Source organism: Pithys albifrons, chromosome 17 (assembly GCF_047495875.1).
Source record: "Pithys albifrons albifrons isolate INPA30051 chromosome 17, PitAlb_v1, whole genome shotgun sequence".
Taxonomy (NCBI): domain Eukaryota; kingdom Metazoa; phylum Chordata; class Aves; order Passeriformes; family Thamnophilidae; genus Pithys; species Pithys albifrons.
Window position 1 is genome coordinate 5,439,132 of NC_092474.1, and position 19,690 is coordinate 5,458,821.

The 19,690-nt window shown below is 47.8% G+C and overlaps 1 protein-coding gene across 1 annotated transcript; it reads right to left on the reverse strand.

The window, feature by feature from the left end:
• On the reverse strand, positions 1 to 16,788 carry RFLNA (refilin A). Its single transcript, XM_071572304.1, has 3 exons — positions 16,125 to 16,788; positions 7,018 to 7,127; positions 1 to 5,335 (listed from the first exon to the last, which is right to left on the reverse strand). The coding sequence occupies exons 1-3, from the start codon at positions 16,491 to 16,493 to the stop codon at positions 5,002 to 5,004; spliced, it is 813 nt and encodes a 270-aa protein (XP_071428405.1). The 5' UTR covers positions 16,494 to 16,788; the 3' UTR covers positions 1 to 5,001.
• Between the last annotated feature and the right edge of the window lie 2,902 nt (positions 16,789 to 19,690).

A 19,690-nucleotide genomic window follows, 5' to 3' on the forward strand; every position in this document is an offset into this window, starting at 1 on the left:
TGATGGTTTGAGCATTTTATTATGATATATAAATTTTGTCTTCTTAAATTACTCTCTATGAGTTGAACAGAAAGGGATTATGGTGGAGAGGGGAATATACAAAAATAAAAGGATATTGTGAACTACTGCATCACCACATATACAACAGTAAAGTACTTTACAAGCACTTAGAGAATCAGACTTACAAAAATAAAATTATGACACATCCTTATGCATTTCCACCACTTACATGTTCTCTTCTTCCTTCTCTAACCCTCAGACACCTTTCAACCCCATCCTCAAGTCACAACTCACGTGGTAGGATACCTTGCTCATTTTGATAACCATCACAGTATCTAAAAAAGAATTAGTGCCTCCCAAGACTTAAAAAATCCAATGGTTCTGGGAGAGCTTTAGGAGAAATGTTCAGAACAGATGAATTTGTGAGTGATCAGGTGATCCTCAGGGAGCAGAGTAGCTGGCAGTAGAAATCTGAATATCCCACAAGATCCATCATCCCCTATAAAGCATCCCCCCACCTCCCCAGAGGCACAGCTCTGTGCAGGTTTGCTTGACACATATAAGTGCCCTCTAAGCCTGGGGAATGCTGATGCTCACAGACTTCAGTGGGACTCTATGACTGTGACAGAGGATGGATCTGATTTTGTTTCTGCTCTAAAGAAGGCAAGGATGCCTCTTCCTACAGGAAAAAAGGCAGGTTAAAACTACAATGGCTAAATATCCTCACAGTGTCCACACACAGAACCATTCACCTCCAGATCAGACTCACACAGTCTTCAGTTTGCTCTACAAAGTCTTTTGCTCATTTGCCTTCTGGTGATCTTCCCCATTTTTTTAAGACACACTCAACATAAATAGTAAATAGCATTCACTTCTCTGACCAGCAGCTCACTCAAACACTGCTATCAACACCCAAACCACATTTCATCATTCCCAGAAATGTTGCACCAAGGGTGCAAATCTGTCTGTATTTCACATTGAGGAAAAGTAGAGCTGGCTTAGGAAGGAAAATAAAAAAAGAAAAGACAAAAAATAAAGGTAAGCAGTAAACTGTTTTGGTCGAAGTTGTTCTCTGCAGTTTGTGCAAAGTATTCCACAGCTTCAGAAAGTTCAATATTTAGTTAGGGCTTCCTCTTTTTGGCCCCAAATGCAATGACAGCAATGCAGGCAGACCAGACACGGGCATGCTCTGCTGCATTCAGGGGCAAAAGAATCACAGGAATGAAGGGGGTGAAAGGGAAGCCCCACAGCTTTGAGACACTGACATTCCATGTTGAAAAAATCAACCTTCCTCCCCCCTGCAAAAGAAAAAAAAGATGCCTTCTGTGGAAGTTTTTGATCTCAAAAATAACTATTGATGGAAATAATTCCAAAAGGTAGAGTCTAACTTTACCCATCAGGTTTATAGGACTGTGGGCAACATGCACCATCAGGATCCTGGGGAGAAATGGAGTAGTCACAGTCCCAACTGCTCAAGGGAACTCACCTTTCCATGGTCTAAATTTATCTTTTGAGTCTTTCAGAAAATATACAGGAACAAAGATCTGTTGGTTGAGATTAATAATGTTCCATTTGAAAGAAAAGCACCTCCCTAGTGGGCTAATCATTCCTTTTAGATGTACAAACATACTACAGGTATGGCACGAGGCAATTCTTGGCTGCTTGGAGTGATTATTCATTGGCAACACACACACAAAATACAGTTCTGGTGTTTAAGTGGATTAATAAAAAAAAGTCATCACTTCTCTCAGTCATGGTAAGATGAACTTTGGCTCTTCCACCACTGCCTAACCCAGCCCCAGGGATGGGAGCAGCAGGGACAGGGTGGACAGGCAGGGGTGAAAACCTTACCTTCTGTGGTTTCCTTGTCCTCAGGAAAAACAAAGGGCCTTTCCAGCTTTGCTGAGATGAAAAGCAGCTTGTGATGGGCCCGTGGGAGACAACATACAAGAAGGTATTTTCCAAAAATTTCTACAGATCTCAGGCAATGTCCCAGTTTGAATGTGGTTCCAGGATGGCAGCCCCTCCAGGGTCACACAGCTCAGAATGTGTTCAGCAGCCTAGAAACCCATGCTGCTCTCTGTGGTTTTTTCCCCTAACGTGGCAAGACCAGAAAAGCTGCTTAAACTCAAAGGAGCAGAAGCATGTTAGGTCATTTCTAGTCTATTTGCAGAGAAAATAAAGCATGAAACTTCAAAGAGGCCTGGCCTGGGCGTGTGGGACCCTCCAGTGCCAAGGATGCAGCTTTCCATTGCACCCTCCCAGGGGTCACATCCACCTGTGAGGCTTTGCCTCAGCAGCCCCCTGTCCCTCTCTGGTGAAAGTCCAGGCTGAGGGTCAGGTCTCTCCATTGGATTTGTATTTGCACAACAGTTTTTTTGCTTTCCTTGAATTCTTTTTTACATTGTGGCCGACATTTAGGAAGCAGAACTAACAGTGGACAAAGCTGGCAGAAGCCTGAAGCCAGTCATGATAGAAGAGGTTTTTCTAGGGAAAACCTATCCTGCTCAAAGATGAGCATGATCAAAAACTGCAGCTTTGTGCTTGGGGCAAGGGTATAATCCAACTGCTAACAGGAGCAAAGCCTCAAGTGTGATCAGAACAGGGAGTCTCCACACAGTGGAGGTGCTTTCAGTCTAATCTGTCATCATGCAGGGGGCTCCTGTATGAGCACTGGCCTTGCTTTTGAACATGGATGACACTGTTGCTCAGCTTGGAAACCTGCCCTGCTTTGTACAGACTCACAGATGCTCGGAATGAGCCCTCCAGAGCCTCCCTGTGCACCCAGCAAGGCAGGTGGGTATTTCCCCAGTCCCCAGACTCCCTTGGAGAACCGGACAGACCTCATGATGAACCAGTAAGGGCATCACCAGCTTCACTGTGCTGGACCATGTTCATCCTCACATCAACTCCCTGCTGCCTAAGCCAATCCCACAGCACTCATGTTTGCTGGAGCCCTGGGGAGAAGGGTTGCTTCAGGCATAACAATCTCTTTGCAGGCAGATGTTGCTTTTCCAGGCTTTGATGCTGACACTCAGTGACAGCAAAACCTGACCAAGAACAAATACAATCCTTGTTTGTGTTGCTGTAAAGAATCCAACAGTAGGTGGAAGCCTTGGAAATCCTTTGAGAGGTTTCTCCCTACCAAGTGCTAACTCCCAGCCTAGAGAGGCAGCATTCATCACTGCCATAACACACATCTTTCAGTGCTAATGATGCTTCAGCTGTCAGGACTTAAGTTTGTATATAAAGACTTTATATTTACCTCTGGTGGAAAAACTGTGCTTCACTTTAAACAAGAGAACTCTGTTTCATAAAGGTCACAGTTCTGGTCACATTCACCAATTGCTTTTTGAAACTGATGGAAAGAGTATCTTTATAAATCATTATTTAATTTTATTATTTTTTCAAATTTTTCAGGTTTTTTTTCATCTCTCTGGGTTTGTGCGTCAACTGTTCTGGGCAATCAGCTACATCTTGTTGACATTGTTAATAATCTTTCTGACTTGGCTGCTCGGCTGTGTTCTGAAATAACTCCATCAGACTCACAGCAAGTCAGGAACAAAATGGAAAGTTTAGAAGAGGGAAAGCTGGAAATTAATTTCTGGAGCTGTGTGGTTATTTGCTAAGTTTGAGCAGCATGCAAAAATTCTTGGTGAGATTTTTGGAGAAAATTGCAGGCTATTTTCAAAAGTTACATGTTTGTGGGAATCCAGTCTCTTGCAGATTTTCAGCAAGCTACCAAAGTGGAGGGATACCAGGAAATGGGATTCACAAGTGGGGTTTGGTTTGCCTTAGGATGGCTGTACTGACTCCTGCTCACTCAAGTTTCTCTTGGTCCTTTTGCAGAGACAACTTGGCTGTTTGTGAAGTACCTGTTGAATTGGTACAGCCTGGATGATGTAGGAAAACCTGGAGTGGTTTGGGCTCTTCAATCCTTCAAGCTCTACACTGAGGAAGTTTGGCTGCTCCTCCACAGTCAGCAAAGCTGTCCATGCCACAAGTATGGAAACTATTGACAGGGTGAGTTAACTTTGCCCTGGCTTCTTTGAAGCCAGAGAGCATCTTCCTGCCCTATGCTCCTCTCTGCAACAGAGCCATTCCCCAAAACTCAGAAGGGCTACAAGTGCTTAAAGATCCCTGTAAACTGGGTGTTTGAGGCACTGAACAGCACACTTGGAATGACAGTACTTTTGAAAAAGGGCTCCTGAATCACTGAGTCACTTTTAGAAACTGGCCTTTCAGCTATTCAGTTTCCTCAGTCTCTGCTGCTAACTCTTGGCTGGGCTCACAGAAGATGTGGCTGTGTGGCAGGGCAGGCCTTTCTCCCATCTCCTTGCTCTGCTGTGCCTTGCCATGGTACACAAATATCCAGCTGCTCACAAGAGCACTGAGGGGGCCTCCTTTCCTCCTTTTTCTTGGGGTGACAGTCCCCATTCCTCCCAGGCTGAGGGGACTGCAGTGGTGTAATACTGCAGCTCTCTCTCAGATGAGCTGTTGGAGCAGGCTGTGGTGTATTAATAACCACCTCCTCTGCATTTCAACTCTGAGACCTGGCCTGGTGTATGCTGGGCGGACCAGACGCTGACTCTGCAGTTGGTCTTCCCTTTGCAGAGATCAAAATAGCTCTGAATGTTACAGTGACTCTCACCTATGTGCTAGACGAGACCTACAGAGCTCACCAGGCTCCGCTACGGGTAACAGGGTCTTTTTTCATCTTGATTTCATCTTAAACACAAGTCAAAAATAGATATGCTCAGGGAAAAAAAAATGAAAAAAAAATAAAATCCAGATCGTGTACGTCAGGAATGTCGCAAAATACAAGCCAGCCTCTCTCACAGCTCAACACCATCCTGTGCCCTGCAAGCCTCTCCCAGCCAGTTCAGCCTCCCCCACGCCAAGGGGTTCTCCAGCCATTAATATTCAGTTGCCATCAGCGAAGGCCCAGCCAGAGACCAGCAAAGGCTGCATCCCCCCGAGGTCACGCGGTGCCGGGGCAGATCAGAGGGTCTCACTGTAGATGACGCACGGGCTGGTTTCCTCACAGAGTTCCAGCTGCACGCTGGAAGCAAACCAACGCTTGGCACAACCCAAGCTGTAGTTGAGGGTGGTCCGGTAAATGTTCTTGGCACGCTTAGGAAAAATGATGGTTGTGCTCTGAAACCTCAGTGGCTTCTGGCGGGGCTCGAAGATCAGCTGGGACTTGTAGTTCCGCCAGGTGCAGTTGGGAGCGGCGATGATGGTCTCGCTGTAAGTGGTGACCGTGGGGATGGGACCATAGAAAATGTCATCCCGGTAGTGCTTCTCGGAGTCGTACTTCACCTCAGAATTGCACCTACAGAGGACAGCAAGGTATCAGGAACACAGCCCAGGCAGCCAAGGAGAGGACAGGCAGGACTCCCCTCTCACATATTGATGCTGGCAACATTTAAGATCTCTGACTGCACAGAACTGGGGCAGCTGTCAACTCTACAACCCAAAGCGATGGCCAAGAGGACTCAGTCCTGCTGGTGAATCTTGGTGGAACCCCACCTTGCTGTGAATCCATCTCAGCATTTCTGCAGTGCATGTGCACAGGGGACCATGGTTGTACCACGGCAAAAAGCACCTCGCTGCTGAGACTCCAAACCATCCACTTCTTCTTCTGGTTTCCTCCATGGGTCCCACTGGAGCCTCAGCTCAGCCCTGAGAATTACACTGGAGGCAAACACCCTGTAATGGACTTGTTGAGCTGTTTCTTTATACTGCCTTGCCATCAGAGCACAAAGAAGCCCCAACTAGCTAAAATCAGAGTGCTGGCAGATGAGAGGTGAGGTTGCTTGTTGCAGCCTACAGAAAATCCAAGCACTGGTGAAAGAGCAGGTAAAGCAATGGGATACTGCAGGCTATGGCTGCTCAATACCCAAGCCACTGGTCTCAATGAAAGTGACCACCTGAACAGGCATGAGATAAAGAACCCACAAAAGGTGGGATGTCACTGCCCTGCCCATTTTCTGCAGGCATCCAGAAGGGATGTATGGACACCAGGCCACGTGACAGGCTTTTCCTAGAATCCCTAGCCATGAGGAACAGCAGGACTTTCACTGGTTTTCCCTGCTCCCCAAACGCTCCTCCAGCAATCAGCAGCCAAGGAATGTGCAGCTCCACGTAAAAAAGATTAAAAGCTGGGTGTGTGCTCGTCATTACCTCCACCCTGAGGGGGGCTGCCTGATTGTGCACCAAGTGTAATCTGAGCTGCTGTAATGTGTTTTGCACAGCTAGGGTGTAAGCAAGTCATTCAGCACACATAAAACAGGACTCCGATGTAATCACCATAAAAACATGCCCGCTGGCAGTTCCTCAGCCAGCAGAGATTTATTTACTGGGGTGCATTTCCAGAGAGACGTTGCATAGGTTGAGAGGAGTGGGAATTTGGTTTACAGTCCTCCCACTGTCCCTGCCCCAAGCTGTGTGTAACTGCTCCAGGCTGTTTTCAGAGTACGTTCCTCACCAGCAAAAGAGCAAAAGAAGAGCAAAGACCAATGTTTATCCATCAGATGCAGCACCAGCCCCACAGGAGGGCCAAACATTTCCATCACTGCCTTGAGGGACACAAGGAGGAGCTTTGTGGGCTGGTCTAATGTTGATTTCCCTGTTGCAAGGGCTAACAAAAACAGGTGCCAATTACAAGGGTGTTGCTTCTTCTGAAGATACAAGTCATCTGGGAACAGTATGAAGACCATCAGATTAGTTAGTGGAGCTATGAAGCCCACAGATGGTAATGGTTTTCTCTCATAGCCTTGGATTTAAGCTGGCCTTGGAAGGAAAGCTGCCTTCTGTTAAAAACTCCCTCCAGTTCCTGCCTCCTCCCCTCCATCTCCAGTGTCTTTAATTCAGGCTTTACTCTCCCACCTGTTCCTCCCTTCCCATCAAAATAACCATGACTCCCATTTGTAAACACATTTTAATTTTTGGCAGAAGGAAAAGCACCAGGAAAAACACAGAAATCCCCACCTACCCACCCAATCCCATCTGTACCTGATCTCCTGCACGGGCTCAGGGCTGACCTCAATGCTTTCTCCAAAAAACACAGGGTGCATTCGAGGCCTTATCTCTGGCATGGACGGGTTCAGGAGCAGGTAAGGCATCTGCAGGGAAGGAGAGCACAGCAAGGGTTGGGACACAACAGGTGAGGCTGGCATGGTTCCTAAAGTACTGTGGTTGGCAGCTGAGCAGCCTGATGTGACACTGTGGACTGCCCTCCCCTACCCACACCTCCCTCTACCCAGCACACCTCCCACGTACGAGACTCTGCCCAGATCTCTGGCATTCCACACTGCACTATGTGTTGAAATTTAGCCCTTCTTTTCCTTCTTCCTTTCTTGCTTCTCACAGGACTTGCAGTTGTTTGGGGGTTTTCTTTAGCCCTGACATTGCCTTTACTATTATAAACTGACAAGTCTTGCAAACACTCAAAGTGCACCAACATGGAGAAGTGCTCCACGTCTGACCTAACACAGAGATAGGGCTTAAGTCTGCTGATTTAAAGGATATACATCTACTTAAGTGAGGAGAGTATTTATATACATATATATATATATATATATATATATATATATATAAAAAATGTATGCACTGATCCAGCAGAGAAGTGGGAGACTTGCTGTTGCTGGAGTCTCTGTGCCAAAAATGGCTCTCGTGCTCCAAGGTGTATTCTAGTTAACCATGCACAACCGAGGGCGGGGTGAGACACTGGGGCACCTTGTGGCCTCTGCAATGCAAGAAACCAGTTTCAAGCCAGGGCTTTATAATGAATGGAGCTGTTCCAATTCATGACACTGAAAACTGGATTTTTAAGACTAATTGCACCCTGAAGTTACTTACTCTGATGAATTGTCACAGTCCAGCATAAGCTCCTCTGCCCACCAGAGAAATAAGTAATCCCAGTTCTTGTATAGAATGCTCCTAAACATCAGCTCCCACATACAGAGATCCTGTGTCTGGTGTCTGGATTAAGCCCAGCAGCTAATTAAACCTAATCCTGTCCTCCTGGAAAAATGTCATTGCATGTTTCAGTCCCTGCCACTACTTCTCTGTCATCAGACATTTATGACGCACAGGGACACGGGATTTCTTTGAAGGAGATGCCTGGTAGCCTCTGTGCAGGCTCTCTAGATGGCTGAAAAGCTCATGGAGTTTTCTATTTTTTACCACGCAGAGTTCCTATGTGCTACAATCACAGCCATGGTTCACCCATTACGTGAGTAAGATCCTCTCAGGACTCAAAGAATCCACTGACAGTAGCTGAGGATACTGGTCTGGTATTGGCTTGTTCATCCCATGCCTCTCCCTTCCACCCTCCCCAGCATCTTCTGGTTGAGTGGCATGACAGACAACACTGGAGGTATGTCCTGGTTCTACTGACAGCACTGGGAGAGGTTCTACTGCCTGTACTCTGCCCTGTACACTATCCAGGTCCCCAAATGCTCACCAGAGTGTCCCCCAAGCTGACATTAACTGGCAAAGCCCTGCTGAGTCCACTCAACAGCATCAGCTCCCATTGAGGTCTGGTTTTCTCTAGTGGCTTAGGCTTTCTGCCTGAGGCTAAGGCAAAAAATGTCACTGCTCCACTTGAATTCACCAAGCCCTTCAATTCCATGTCCCAAAGCCACAAAGCTGTTTGTTCTTTCCATACTGAAATATCCCTGAACTTCACTACTGTGAAAAGTACTGCTATAAAGTAAAATGGCCAACCTGTCTTTTTGATTGAATATTTCTGTTCTATTGTCAGAGGAGGACAGTATTTGCATAGGTATGTGGGGAAGAAGAAAAACTATATATATGTGTGTATACATATATGTTTACCCTCCCTACGAAACACTAGCCAAAAGGCAAAGTTAATTTCTGGATTGCTTTCAGCACTCTTGACAGGGGAGGGCAAGGGCAGCATTTCTGGTCATAAATAAAGCTCTTTGCTTCTGAAATGTGAATTGTTTACATCAGGCAAGCCTCAGTTCACAAGGGTGCAGATATTCAGCTTTTAACAGACTGCACAAGGCCAGAGCTCTTTCTAAAGATATCTTGTCCAGGAGGAGAGGTTCATTTGGGTTGCAGGAGTCAAACACCATGTGGACAGGCACTCATGGGCTTTGTGAAGAGCAGGCAGAGTGCCCTTTGGGGGTTAACCTGCAGAGAGATGAAGAGTGCTTGAACTGGCACAGGAAGCAGGGCTGGGAAGCCATTTCAGTGCTTTCAGGCAAATAAGTCTTCACATTTCTTGCTAACAAATGCTGACACTAAGTGTGCTCTGAACATCCCCAGGATGAGGGAGGCGAGGTCCTTCCTGTGGCTTAGTTGGAACATTGCTGGGACATCTGGCCCCCAGTGCTTGTAGGGAACAAAATTCCCAGCCCGCTGTGCCGGAGGTGCCGCTCGGTCAGAGCGTGGGCACAGCAGAAAACGCGTCTGTGGAAAGCACAAGTCCCACAGCAGGGAGCAGGAAACAAGAACATGCTGCAGAAACAATACCACAGGGCATGGAGAAATGGAGGCGCTGGCATGCATGACTGAAACCAATCAGAGTCAAAAAGCTGCCACTGAACTTGGTGAGAGCAGGATTAAGTCTTCTCCAGGTTAGTTGTGGATGGAGTGGTGATGAGCCTGTTTCCATTGTGGCTTATAGTTTACCTTGCTCTGGGCAGGGACAGGTGACAAGCAGCATTTCATAATGCATTTCATGTGCTGTAAACAAGCACCAACCTCAGAACTGCAGGCTTGGCCTAATTTAGAAAGCTGAAACAACTGTGGACATTGGCAAGCCAAAGCCAGGACTTCTACTGCCCATCAATACCATTACAGACTCACACTTATCTTCCATGAGCTGCTGCAGGTCAGAAACCTTGAAGTGACCTGGAAGTCTGCATATGGAAGATGTAAATAACTCAGAAAGCACGGCCTAAAAATAGAAATCATCTCTAGGATGCTGCAGGGTGCTCACCAAACAGCAGCTGATTTGCTTGCACAGCATGAAGGGGTCACTAAGCAGTAAGCACAGGTTTTACACAGCAGGGACAGGAAGGCACTTCAGGTGACATTTTGTTCCCCTTCCAATGATGTTCTGAAATGTCGGCTCCTGCACCTCACCTGGAGTTGGGAAGCAAGAAGCGGGGGACAGGAGCTTTCCAAAAGATTTGTCTTTGGGGCTGAAATGTTGTTATACGCTTGGCACGTGTCAAAAACTGTTTTTTTGGCAAGAGTTTGACACTAGCACACTTCAGTCTGTTTTAAGGTAAAAACAAAACAAAAATGTTCTGCCTGTCAAAGAAATACTGACTCAATTTTTTCTCCTTCTGCATAGGAATGGGTGAAAGAAGAGGAACGCTGGACTGCTGAGCTCCCTTGAAAAAATGACAACCCTTGGCTCATTTCTGGCAATCACTCAGTGATCTCCAGACACCTCACAAATAAGGTTTCTACATTGCCCAGCGCCACAGATGGGCTGGCAGGGAGCAGAGCTTTCTGCACACTACTGGGGGTCACTCACAGGGAAGAGGAGAAGCCCACATCACTTTAGACAGGCTGTCCACAAGGGATCCACAGTCGAGGTCTGTCCATCCAAGGGTTGCTGTCCTGGAATGCTGCAGTGGGGACCTGATTCATTTGTCCCCAGTAACTGGAGCTGTGCTGGTACTTACAGGATGCAGCTCTACAAAACCTACCACAACCCTGTCAGGTTGTGCAGGGACAGAAGGAGTCTGCTAGTCCAGGAAGGTTGAGCAGAGGAAAGGAAAGATACTGGAGAGAACAAACAGTGACCCCCATATGTACACACTATGCCCTCAAAACAGATCCAAGGTGAAAATCAAGCAGTTAATGTGCTATTATTTTTATTTCCTTTCCAGCACATAATTTGTTTCAACCAGTAAAGAGTTACAGTATTATTGAAAAGTTGAAGTGCTTTCTTGTTTGGCTGCATTTTTCCCTTTGCCTCTTCCCTGTGATGCCTTTCAGGCATGTAATGGCCTGGGCAGCGAAATTCTGCTTTTTGCAAGTAGCAGATAGATGAACACAGATAAAATTGGTGCTGAACAGAATTCAATCTACAGTTAAATGACAGCACGGACTGTTCTTTAGCTTCCAAATTCCAAACAGCAAAGCAACAAAAAGGAAGGAAATTAATGTGATTTGAAATAAATAAAGCCCCCAAAACCTTTCCCCAGAGAGCACGAAGAAGCAGAACTGACTCCTTTTGCTATGGTCATTATGTGGAAGGCACTGAGATGTGGCATTAGATCCCTGGGGACTGTAAGGGGAAACGGCTTTCCAAGCTTTAGGGCTACAAACAGGATATAGCTTCCCAAATTCCCAGCTCCTAAGTTAGCTGGGGCATAAGCAAATCTCTCACCACATTTTCCCACTATGGTAACATGTCAGGTCCATGAAAATGTCACTTTACTCAGCTGTTATTTACAGCCATAATGAAAGATCTGGCTGAGTTATTTGACACACATCTACACTCTCTGCTCTGGAAGATAAGCAATATTTGTTTAACAGACCATTTATTTTCCCAACATCTACACATATTGCACATTACAAGTAATTTATACTAGAGCCGGATGAGATTATATTGGAAGGTGATAACAGTAAATGCAAACCTCAGGTAGAAACCAGGGCTTTATTATTTCAAAGAATTACATCCTTCCTGCTTGTCTTCCTCTTTTATTTCCAGTGGGAAATGTGTGCTGTTTTGCTTACTGTCCACAGGGTTATGCAGGGACGCAATGGAAATTCAACAACTAGAAGAAATCACCCGAGATGTCTTCCATCACAAGCACATTTTTCAGAGTGGATGATGAGATCCTGATGCCTGTTTCCCTGATGTGCCCAGAAGGGACATCTGTCACAGTCTGCAGATCAGGTGAGGCCCAGAGCCATTCCCCTCCTTCGCAGCTGGTGTTAACCAAGGAGGAATTGTAGCAAGTGCATGTTTAGAACTGGATGGAGCTGAGGGGCAGGGGACAGGCAGGTGGGGTTAGCCCTTGCCAAGCAGAGGACACAGGTGTGGAACTGAAACCACCACCAACCTCTGCCAGAGGAATTCCTGCAGAATCTGGCCGTGTGGGAGTGGTTCAGAAGTGGGTCAGGATGCCAAGCTGCCAATGCCAACCCCTGAGGCAAGCCCTGCTGCAGTGCCAGATGGGTGCCTTGCTCCCCACACAAGCCTGGGGCTTTCCCCAGAGCTGCTGGGACACACATGGCCTTGGAGAGTCACATCACCTGCCTTGTGTGCAGGCTGCAAGCTGGCTCAGGTTGGGGTGCTGGGCCTCTCTCCCGTGTGCTTTCACTGCAGGTGTTGGCACGTCTGGAAGTTACATATTGCTTGGAAACCCTTTGATGGCCACGTTCCCCACCCAGTCCCTACAAGACAGCCCCCTGTTCCTGGGGCACTTTCAGTGTAGGATGAGATGCTGACTCTGTGGCCCAAGGGCTCTTCAAAATGCTGCATGTTAGGAAGAGATGTTCTAGTTTTGTTGGGTTTGTTAATATGAGCCATAAATCCAACAGGGCTGGCACACACACTGACATGAACCCCATTGTTGGGACTATCCCTGTGAAGGCTGTGCCAAGAGGCAAGGTCTCCTTCTGCATACTGGAGATGAAGCTGGAAACTCCTCCCACCACACGAGACTGATTCTGGCACCACAATGTTGTCCAACACAGCTCCTGAATGTAAGTAGAAATTCCCTACATCCCTACAGCTGATTGACTGGGATACAGCCCTCCAGGAGTCACTGCTCAAGCAGGCAGGTTGAATGCACAAATACTTGAAAGTCTTTCAAAGAAAAGGAACTTGATGCAGTGACAATAGTTTCCTTCACTGTTGGGAAGGAACTCAAAGTCTGCTGCTTCAAGAAGGTACGACTGACAGTTCTGCAGATGAATGTGATCCTGATCTCCCCTGACACCCATCAGGATCTGTGCTGATGAATGCAAAGCATTTATTTCGGCACTGCCCAAAAGCCTAAAACTATATCCCAGGGCAAGAGCAACAGGGAAAACTCTAAGCAGACCTGGATACTTTGATGCTATTTCATTCCCTACTGTTTCAGCAACTGCTTCTTTGTGCATATTATTAGAGATTTATTTCATTGTATTTATGTTCCTTTTGGCCCGCCTTTACGGGCACAGCCTAGAGAATTCAGTAACCCAAGTCATAAGAATCAATTTAATCATGTTTCAGATTTAAGAGGCAGAACTAAGTAAAAGTCACTTTCTATTTTCCTTAGGATATTTGCACTTAAGCACAAAACACTTGACAAATTCCCTATATGGACTTTATTTGAAGAAATAAAAGCCAATTTCTCTTGCACTGCAAGTAAAATGAAAAAAAAAAGTCCCTAAATGGTGTTGAACTTGTGGTATTTATGACTCTGGCCCTAAATTGCCTTTCATATTTTCTTGGATCTCAAAGCTGTTCCCAAATTGGCTGGTTAAATGTGAATAAATGGAGCATTGTCTTTGAAACAAAGTTGTGCTTATTAAAGAGCAGAGAGTTTACTTTTTCAGAGTCACAGTTAATAACACAGAGAAGAGAGAGCACAGATTTTACACACAAGAAAGTCCTCGATAAGGGCATGCAATCGCCTTTTAGTCTGCATGAGAAGAGCTCTCCTAGAGCAGAAAAATTCTGTAATATATTTGTGAAGTTGGAACAAAAGAGCTGACTGCAAAAGAAACCAACTGGACTCAGACTGGTGGGTTGATAGTTCTGCAGAAAAGAATAGTATGAAATCCTGCAGATCTGGAATGTTGTTTTCTTCACCTGACAGCAATTTATTGTAACTGTACATAATAGGACTTTGGCCATTAGTGACTGAGCTTATATATGGTTTTATAGTATCTTAACAGGCTGCATTCCTGGCTCTGTCATGTCTATAAGCAAAACAAACACTAATATAACAGGCAATTTAAAAAAGCATTTCTTGGTGTGCAAATAGCTGCAATTATTGATTTGCCAATTCTGTACGCTCTGATGAACTGCAGAGGAGTAGAGTTAAACAGAAGCACATTCATGGATTGCATAACTGCTCATAGATCTGCAAGTCCTTGTTAAACAGCAAGATTAGAGCTAATTAGACACTGCAATTTAGAAGTATGAAGCAAGCAATGCTCTTCGTATTTTTCCTGCTGTAATACCAGCTGCAAGCGCAGTATTTGCAGGGTGGAAATGAGAAGTTAAATTCTCTGTACAGTTACACAAAGTTCCTTTTTACTTCATGATTTTGCAGTGCACGAAACAGAGTTAGAGAGCACAGTCCAGCACCACAACAAGTAACACAGTCCAAGTGGTTTCAGTGTCTGGATCCCTGCAACCTTCTATACCTCCTAAAAGCATGAAAATATCCCCAGTGTATGGAACCCATACTCTAAGAGCAGGAGCCCAGGGCTACCCTTGCATTGTGATACAAACTCTGGAAACATCTACAGTGCGAGTTTCTCTGAAATATGTAAAATGTTCATTTATGATCAAAATAACTGGAAAACTTAATTTTGCCTTAGATCATAGGAATAAGGTTTTTTCCCTGCAGGAGTCAAGCACTAGAACTCTCAGTCCTAACAGCCTGTGAGCTGAAACAAATTTTCTCAGGTCCTTTCATCTTTGATATCTAACGGCTTTCTTGCATGGAGTGGTGGCCAACTGTCATATTACTGGAACAGAGACTGTCATATCCCCATTACAGACACCTCCACCCCAGCTGTTTTCTGGTCCAGCAGCCTTCATTCACCTTCCTCTCACATTTTATTTTACAGACACATAGCAACAGCCTGATCCTGCCAAATCAGAGGTGTGTGGCTAAGTCTGTGTACACAAACAGTCCCATCAAGACAGCACACACGCCCAGGCATCTGCAGGTAAGGCTCCATTTTTGGAACTGCAGGGTTAGTAGGTTTTGAGATTTGATTTTCATAACACCTCGCACCCTGCCTGCTGGAGTCTGGTAAGGAGGAGTCATTGCTCATGGGAAAGGCTTTGGCATGTTCAGGAGTAAAAGGCAGTTTTCAATAATATGCTGAAATAAGCCTTAGACCTTGAGAAAGTGCACGAGGGTGTCAGAAACTATTGTAAAATGTCTCTACGGGGAAGAAGTCTTTGAATTGTCACCAGTCCATAGCTAGGTGAATTTTTCTCACAGAAAGAATTGTGCTGCAGTTTTTATTCTGTATAGAAGCCAATTAACTGTGTTGAATACACCTACAAACATCTTTTATATAGGTTTAAAAAATTTTAAAGAGCCCTGGGGAAGAACTTTCCATCATCCTTTAAAAACCTCCACCACCCCTGCTTATGCTCTGAACTTTGTGTTTTAAAAAGTTTTTATAGCTCGGGGATAGAAATAAACAAATAAAGTAGAATAATAGTCGTAATAAATCTACCCAAAGCATACTCCACAGTCAGCCGCTGCATCAGGCTGACTGAAATCTGCCGTGCTCTGCCCGCTGAGCTGACAAACCAGCACTACCCCTGCTCTGCTTGCAAACCCCTCGCTCCACAAAGCCCCGTTGCAGCAAAGGGCAGCACGCACAGCCTTCCCCAGCCCCTGTCCCAGCTCCCCGGGCACTCATCCGTACCCTGCCCCAGGGAACGGCCACTTTTGTCTCTCCTTCAGCCAGGGCTCCAGCCAGCGTGGCTCCTCACAACACAGATGTGGGATGCCCAGGCAGGATGGCTGGAGGCCAGACGCCCCTGTCTCTGTCCGGATGGATGCAGCTCCAATCTACACCGACCAGGCGGAAGGGACAATGTCATCGAGAAGCGACACTTGTCTGTCCCGAAGGTGGGTAGAGGAGCCTGTTTCAGATCTGGGTTTCGCTCCCACACTGTTAATAAGAGTTTGCCCAGCCAAACTGCCAACACTCTGCGAGTACATCCGAAAACCCCTCCTGGCGCTGGGCCGAGCCCTGCCTGGCACAGCAGCGGCAGTGCCACCACCGGACTGCGCTGCCCCGGACACTGCAGGGCACACAGCGCGGGGTCTCCCGGTGTGGGCACAGTGCCCTTCTGCCTGTGCCCACTGCGGGGCCCGGCCAGCCTTTCCCCTCCGGGCCCCGGAGAGGACAGAGCCCGGCGCCGGGTTGGCTCTTACCACTCTGCCGTCCTTGGCCTCTCGCCGGTGCCCCGGGGCCGGGGAGTCCGCAGCGCCGCCGCCCCCTGCCCGGCCCTCCCCGGGCGACAGCGAGTAGAAGGGGGGGCTGGGGCTGGGGGGCAGCCCCGAGTCCGGGCTGTCCAGCAAGCCTTCCCGGCTCTTCTCCTTCAGGCTCTCGTCCATCCCTTGCAGCTGGAGGTGACCTACCATGTCTGGGGGGCAGCGAGGGGGCCGCGGCGGGAGAAAATCCTCCGGGACCGCCCGCCGCGGAGGGAGGGAAGGGGAAGGGACGCTGGGGGCCCCCCCCTGAGCCCCGACCGCCGCCACCAGCCCGCCGGGCCCCGGTGCCGCGCGGGGCAGCGCTAGCATCAGCCGGACCGCGGTGCCCCGGCCGCCTCCCCTCCGCCGGCCCCGGCCCTGCCCGCCCGGCAGGCGCTCCCGGGGAAGGGCAGCCGAAGCCTGAGCCCCCCGCCCAGCCCTGCGGGGACCGGCCGGGCACGGGCGGCTACGGCCGGGGCGGCCCCGCCGGCAGGGAGCGCTGGGCGGGCCGGGGGACGGGCCGGGACGGGACCGGCCGGGACGGGATGGGGACGCGCCGCGCTCTCCACACACCGCACCGCCCGCCCGCCGCCTCCCGGCGGCCCATTTATCCGGAGAGGGTGGGAGGGAGCCGGGGAGCGCCCTCCCCTTCCCCCGGGCCCCCAGCTCTGCCCCGGCCGCACGTTCTCGGGCGCTTCGCAGGCTTGGAGCGCGTTCGGCGCCGCCGGCCCGCCCTGTCCGTCCCGCCCGTCGAGAGAAGGGCTCCTCACCCACACACCCACACACCCATCCCGGGCTGCGGCTTCCCTTTCGCTGGCTCCCTCCCTGCTGCCTGAGTGTTCCCTCACCTATATCTGATTTTCCCCCCAGTTCTGATTTTCATCCTTCTTTCACCCGCACCTCCCCAAAGTAGCTCTTCCCTTCAGTGTATGTGGGCATGAGGGAAGAGATGCTTATCTCGAGAGCCATCACCTCTCTTTGCTTTGAGGTGGCTTCACCAAGGCAGTGGGTCCCTGTGCCACCATACCCTCATGGTGGCCCTCATGCCTCCTCCTGCACCGTCACACCTTTCTTTGGTTCCACAGCTGCTGGTCCACAGCTAAGGATGTGGCCTTCCTATCCCAACTATCGTGTGTTCGAGACAACCATAAACACCATGGGAAGGCATCCCAAATGCCAGCATAGCCTCTAGCCAGGGGGAGCAGAGTATGGCAGCACTGAGGGAAATGTGGAGTTCATATCATCCCTTCAGGGTTCGGGGAAGCAGCAGCAGTTAAACAGGTCAGTCTGAAGCCAATATGGTCATTTATTGCACAATAATTGGCTGGCGCCAACGTTATCTTGTCCACAGCTTTGGTTGTGTTTTTCTCATCATGTTTTCTCTCTCAGAGAGTCTAGACTCTGAAATCTGGGGCAAGCCCACTCATACAGCCTGGTGGAGCTTTATTCATGGCAAATAGGTTTCCATGGGAAACTGCTGAAATCCAACTGGCCACCTCGTCTTGGTCTGAGTTCTTGGCCTAGCACCCAGTGGAATGAGACTGTGTCTGTTAGTGCTACAGAACCGACAAACACAACATTTGTTGTGGCAACTGAGGAAAATGTGAGCGGTTGGGTACTGCATCAAGTGGTGAAGGCTTCACACCCAAGCCGTAAAGATGACACAAAGTTCTGGGAGTTTGGGTTGAATGTAAAAGTACCCACACTCCATCCCCCCAAGGGAGCAGGTCACACTGTAGGGTGGTAAAGCTGGATTTGTTTAGATGTAGTCGTGCTCAAATCAAAAGGAAAGGCCCAGGATGCCCAAATCCACCTTTGACTGAAATGAGGGGCCCTCATTGGAGTGACTGAAGTGATTTGTATGCACTGAGCTGTGCAGAGGAATGTCACTGATTTGTAAATGTCAAACAGGCACCGAGCAGCCCACACACGAACCTCAGTGAATTCTTACCTCTGACCCGCTCGCTGGCTCCAGCAGCTGCACAGGCTGATTTAGAGCCCCTTACTGTAAGGGCTCTAATGTCTCACACAGGCTATGGCTGATCTGAAAATGTCAAAGGGGACCAAAGGTCAAAATTTCCATAAATTAGTCCCTGGCTTGCTACCTATCATGTAATAGGATTCTCTGGCCAGTTAACACTGTGAACTCAGGCATTCAGCCCAGCAGTTCCCCTGCAGCCCTGTTCCCCTGCCCCTCTCCTGAACTGGCAAGACCGTATGTACAAGGGGAAGGAGTGTCTTCAGAGCTGCTTTCCTGCACGGAGGAAAAAGGAGCAGGACAAAGAGACACTGGGCAGGGGTGAGTGCACTGTCCTTTAGTCCTAGAAAGGTATATTTTAGCTTGGGGAGCAGTTGAAGGGAGATGGTGTTTTTTCTGATTCTTGTTTTGAGAAACTGCAATGCAATATTTCCTGGAGTTAAATAATACATATTTTTAAATGTGTATTTCAGTACAACACATGTTCAGCTCAGAAGTGGTTATTCACAGTTGCTGAGCTCTAAACAGCTGAAACACTAAGCACTGCTGAGCATCCCCAAGCACTGGTAGGGGTATTGACTTCACTTATGACTGGCAAAACTCCTGCTGGGTTCTGCAGGGCATGTGTGTGCACGTATTATGGTGGTATTGTTATTATAGTTGTTGTTGTTGTTGTTGTTCTGCAGTGCATGTGTGCACACATGTTATGGTGGTATTATTGTTGTTGTTACAATTATGATTATTATTCTGTTTAAAGTTAGGAGTAGGTTGCTCACCCAAGTTGGAGCACAGGGCATGCAGGTGGTAAGAAATGCTCCTGTCCTGGTGGCTGTGATGGAAATGATTCGTTTTTTTGGTCAGAGTCCTCCTGGAGCCACAGTATCCGGCTCTTGGCCAGTGAAAATCAGCTTGAATGGAATCTCAGTGAAGGATACAGTGTGCAGACACAGGTGTATCCATGGCATAGTATAGAATTAGATCTAGTGAAACAGGATGTAAATATTGCACAGTGCCCTACTGAAGGAGAAAAACAACAAATGCAAGTTTTTTCAGTTGAGGCCATGTTGCTTTACTGAAAACCTCTTTAGTTCAGCAATTCTTAATTTGCTGGAAGGAATCACTAGGGACTGGTACATTCCTGTGTCTTGGCTTGGGAACAGGGAAACTGGGCCCTTGTGTATATGGTGGGACAAGAGGAAGGAAAAGTCTGGAGGGGAGTTTTCTGAAGCAGCTGAGTACAGACAAACAGGTGCAAGCACAGTGGTACAAGGGCAGCAGTGTGTGAAGGCACAGTGGCCTCCACTGCCAGCACTAACTCTGAAGGAATAACCCTGCCTAGATAGGAATTTGAGTATAAAACAACTGTAAATAAGGAGTCGGAAGTCAAGTAGCAGAAAACTAGGGGAAATTCTGGCAGGACTGTATCTATTAAGATTTAATCTCAGGTAGAGGTGCAGTTCTGGCATCAACTAGAGAGGAGTTTTTGAAGCACACATTTCTCAGAGCTTCTCCAACTTCTTTTTTTTTTTATTGATCTATTTGTTATAAC

Excerpts from the sequence above, each read along its gene's own strand:
- RFLNA (XM_071572304.1), bottom strand. The coding sequence starts at position 16,493 with ATGCTAGCGCTGCCCCGCGCGGCACCGGGGCCCGGCGGGCTGGTGGCG. Across the intron at positions 7,128-16,124 it reads AGGCCAAGGACGGCAGAGTG|ATGCCTTACCTGCTCCTGAA; the intron begins GTAAGAGCCAAC and ends CCTTCCCTGCAG. Across the intron at positions 5,336-7,017 it reads GAGCCCGTGCAGGAGATCAG|GTGCAATTCTGAGGTGAAGT; the intron begins GTACAGATGGGA and ends TGTCCTCTGTAG.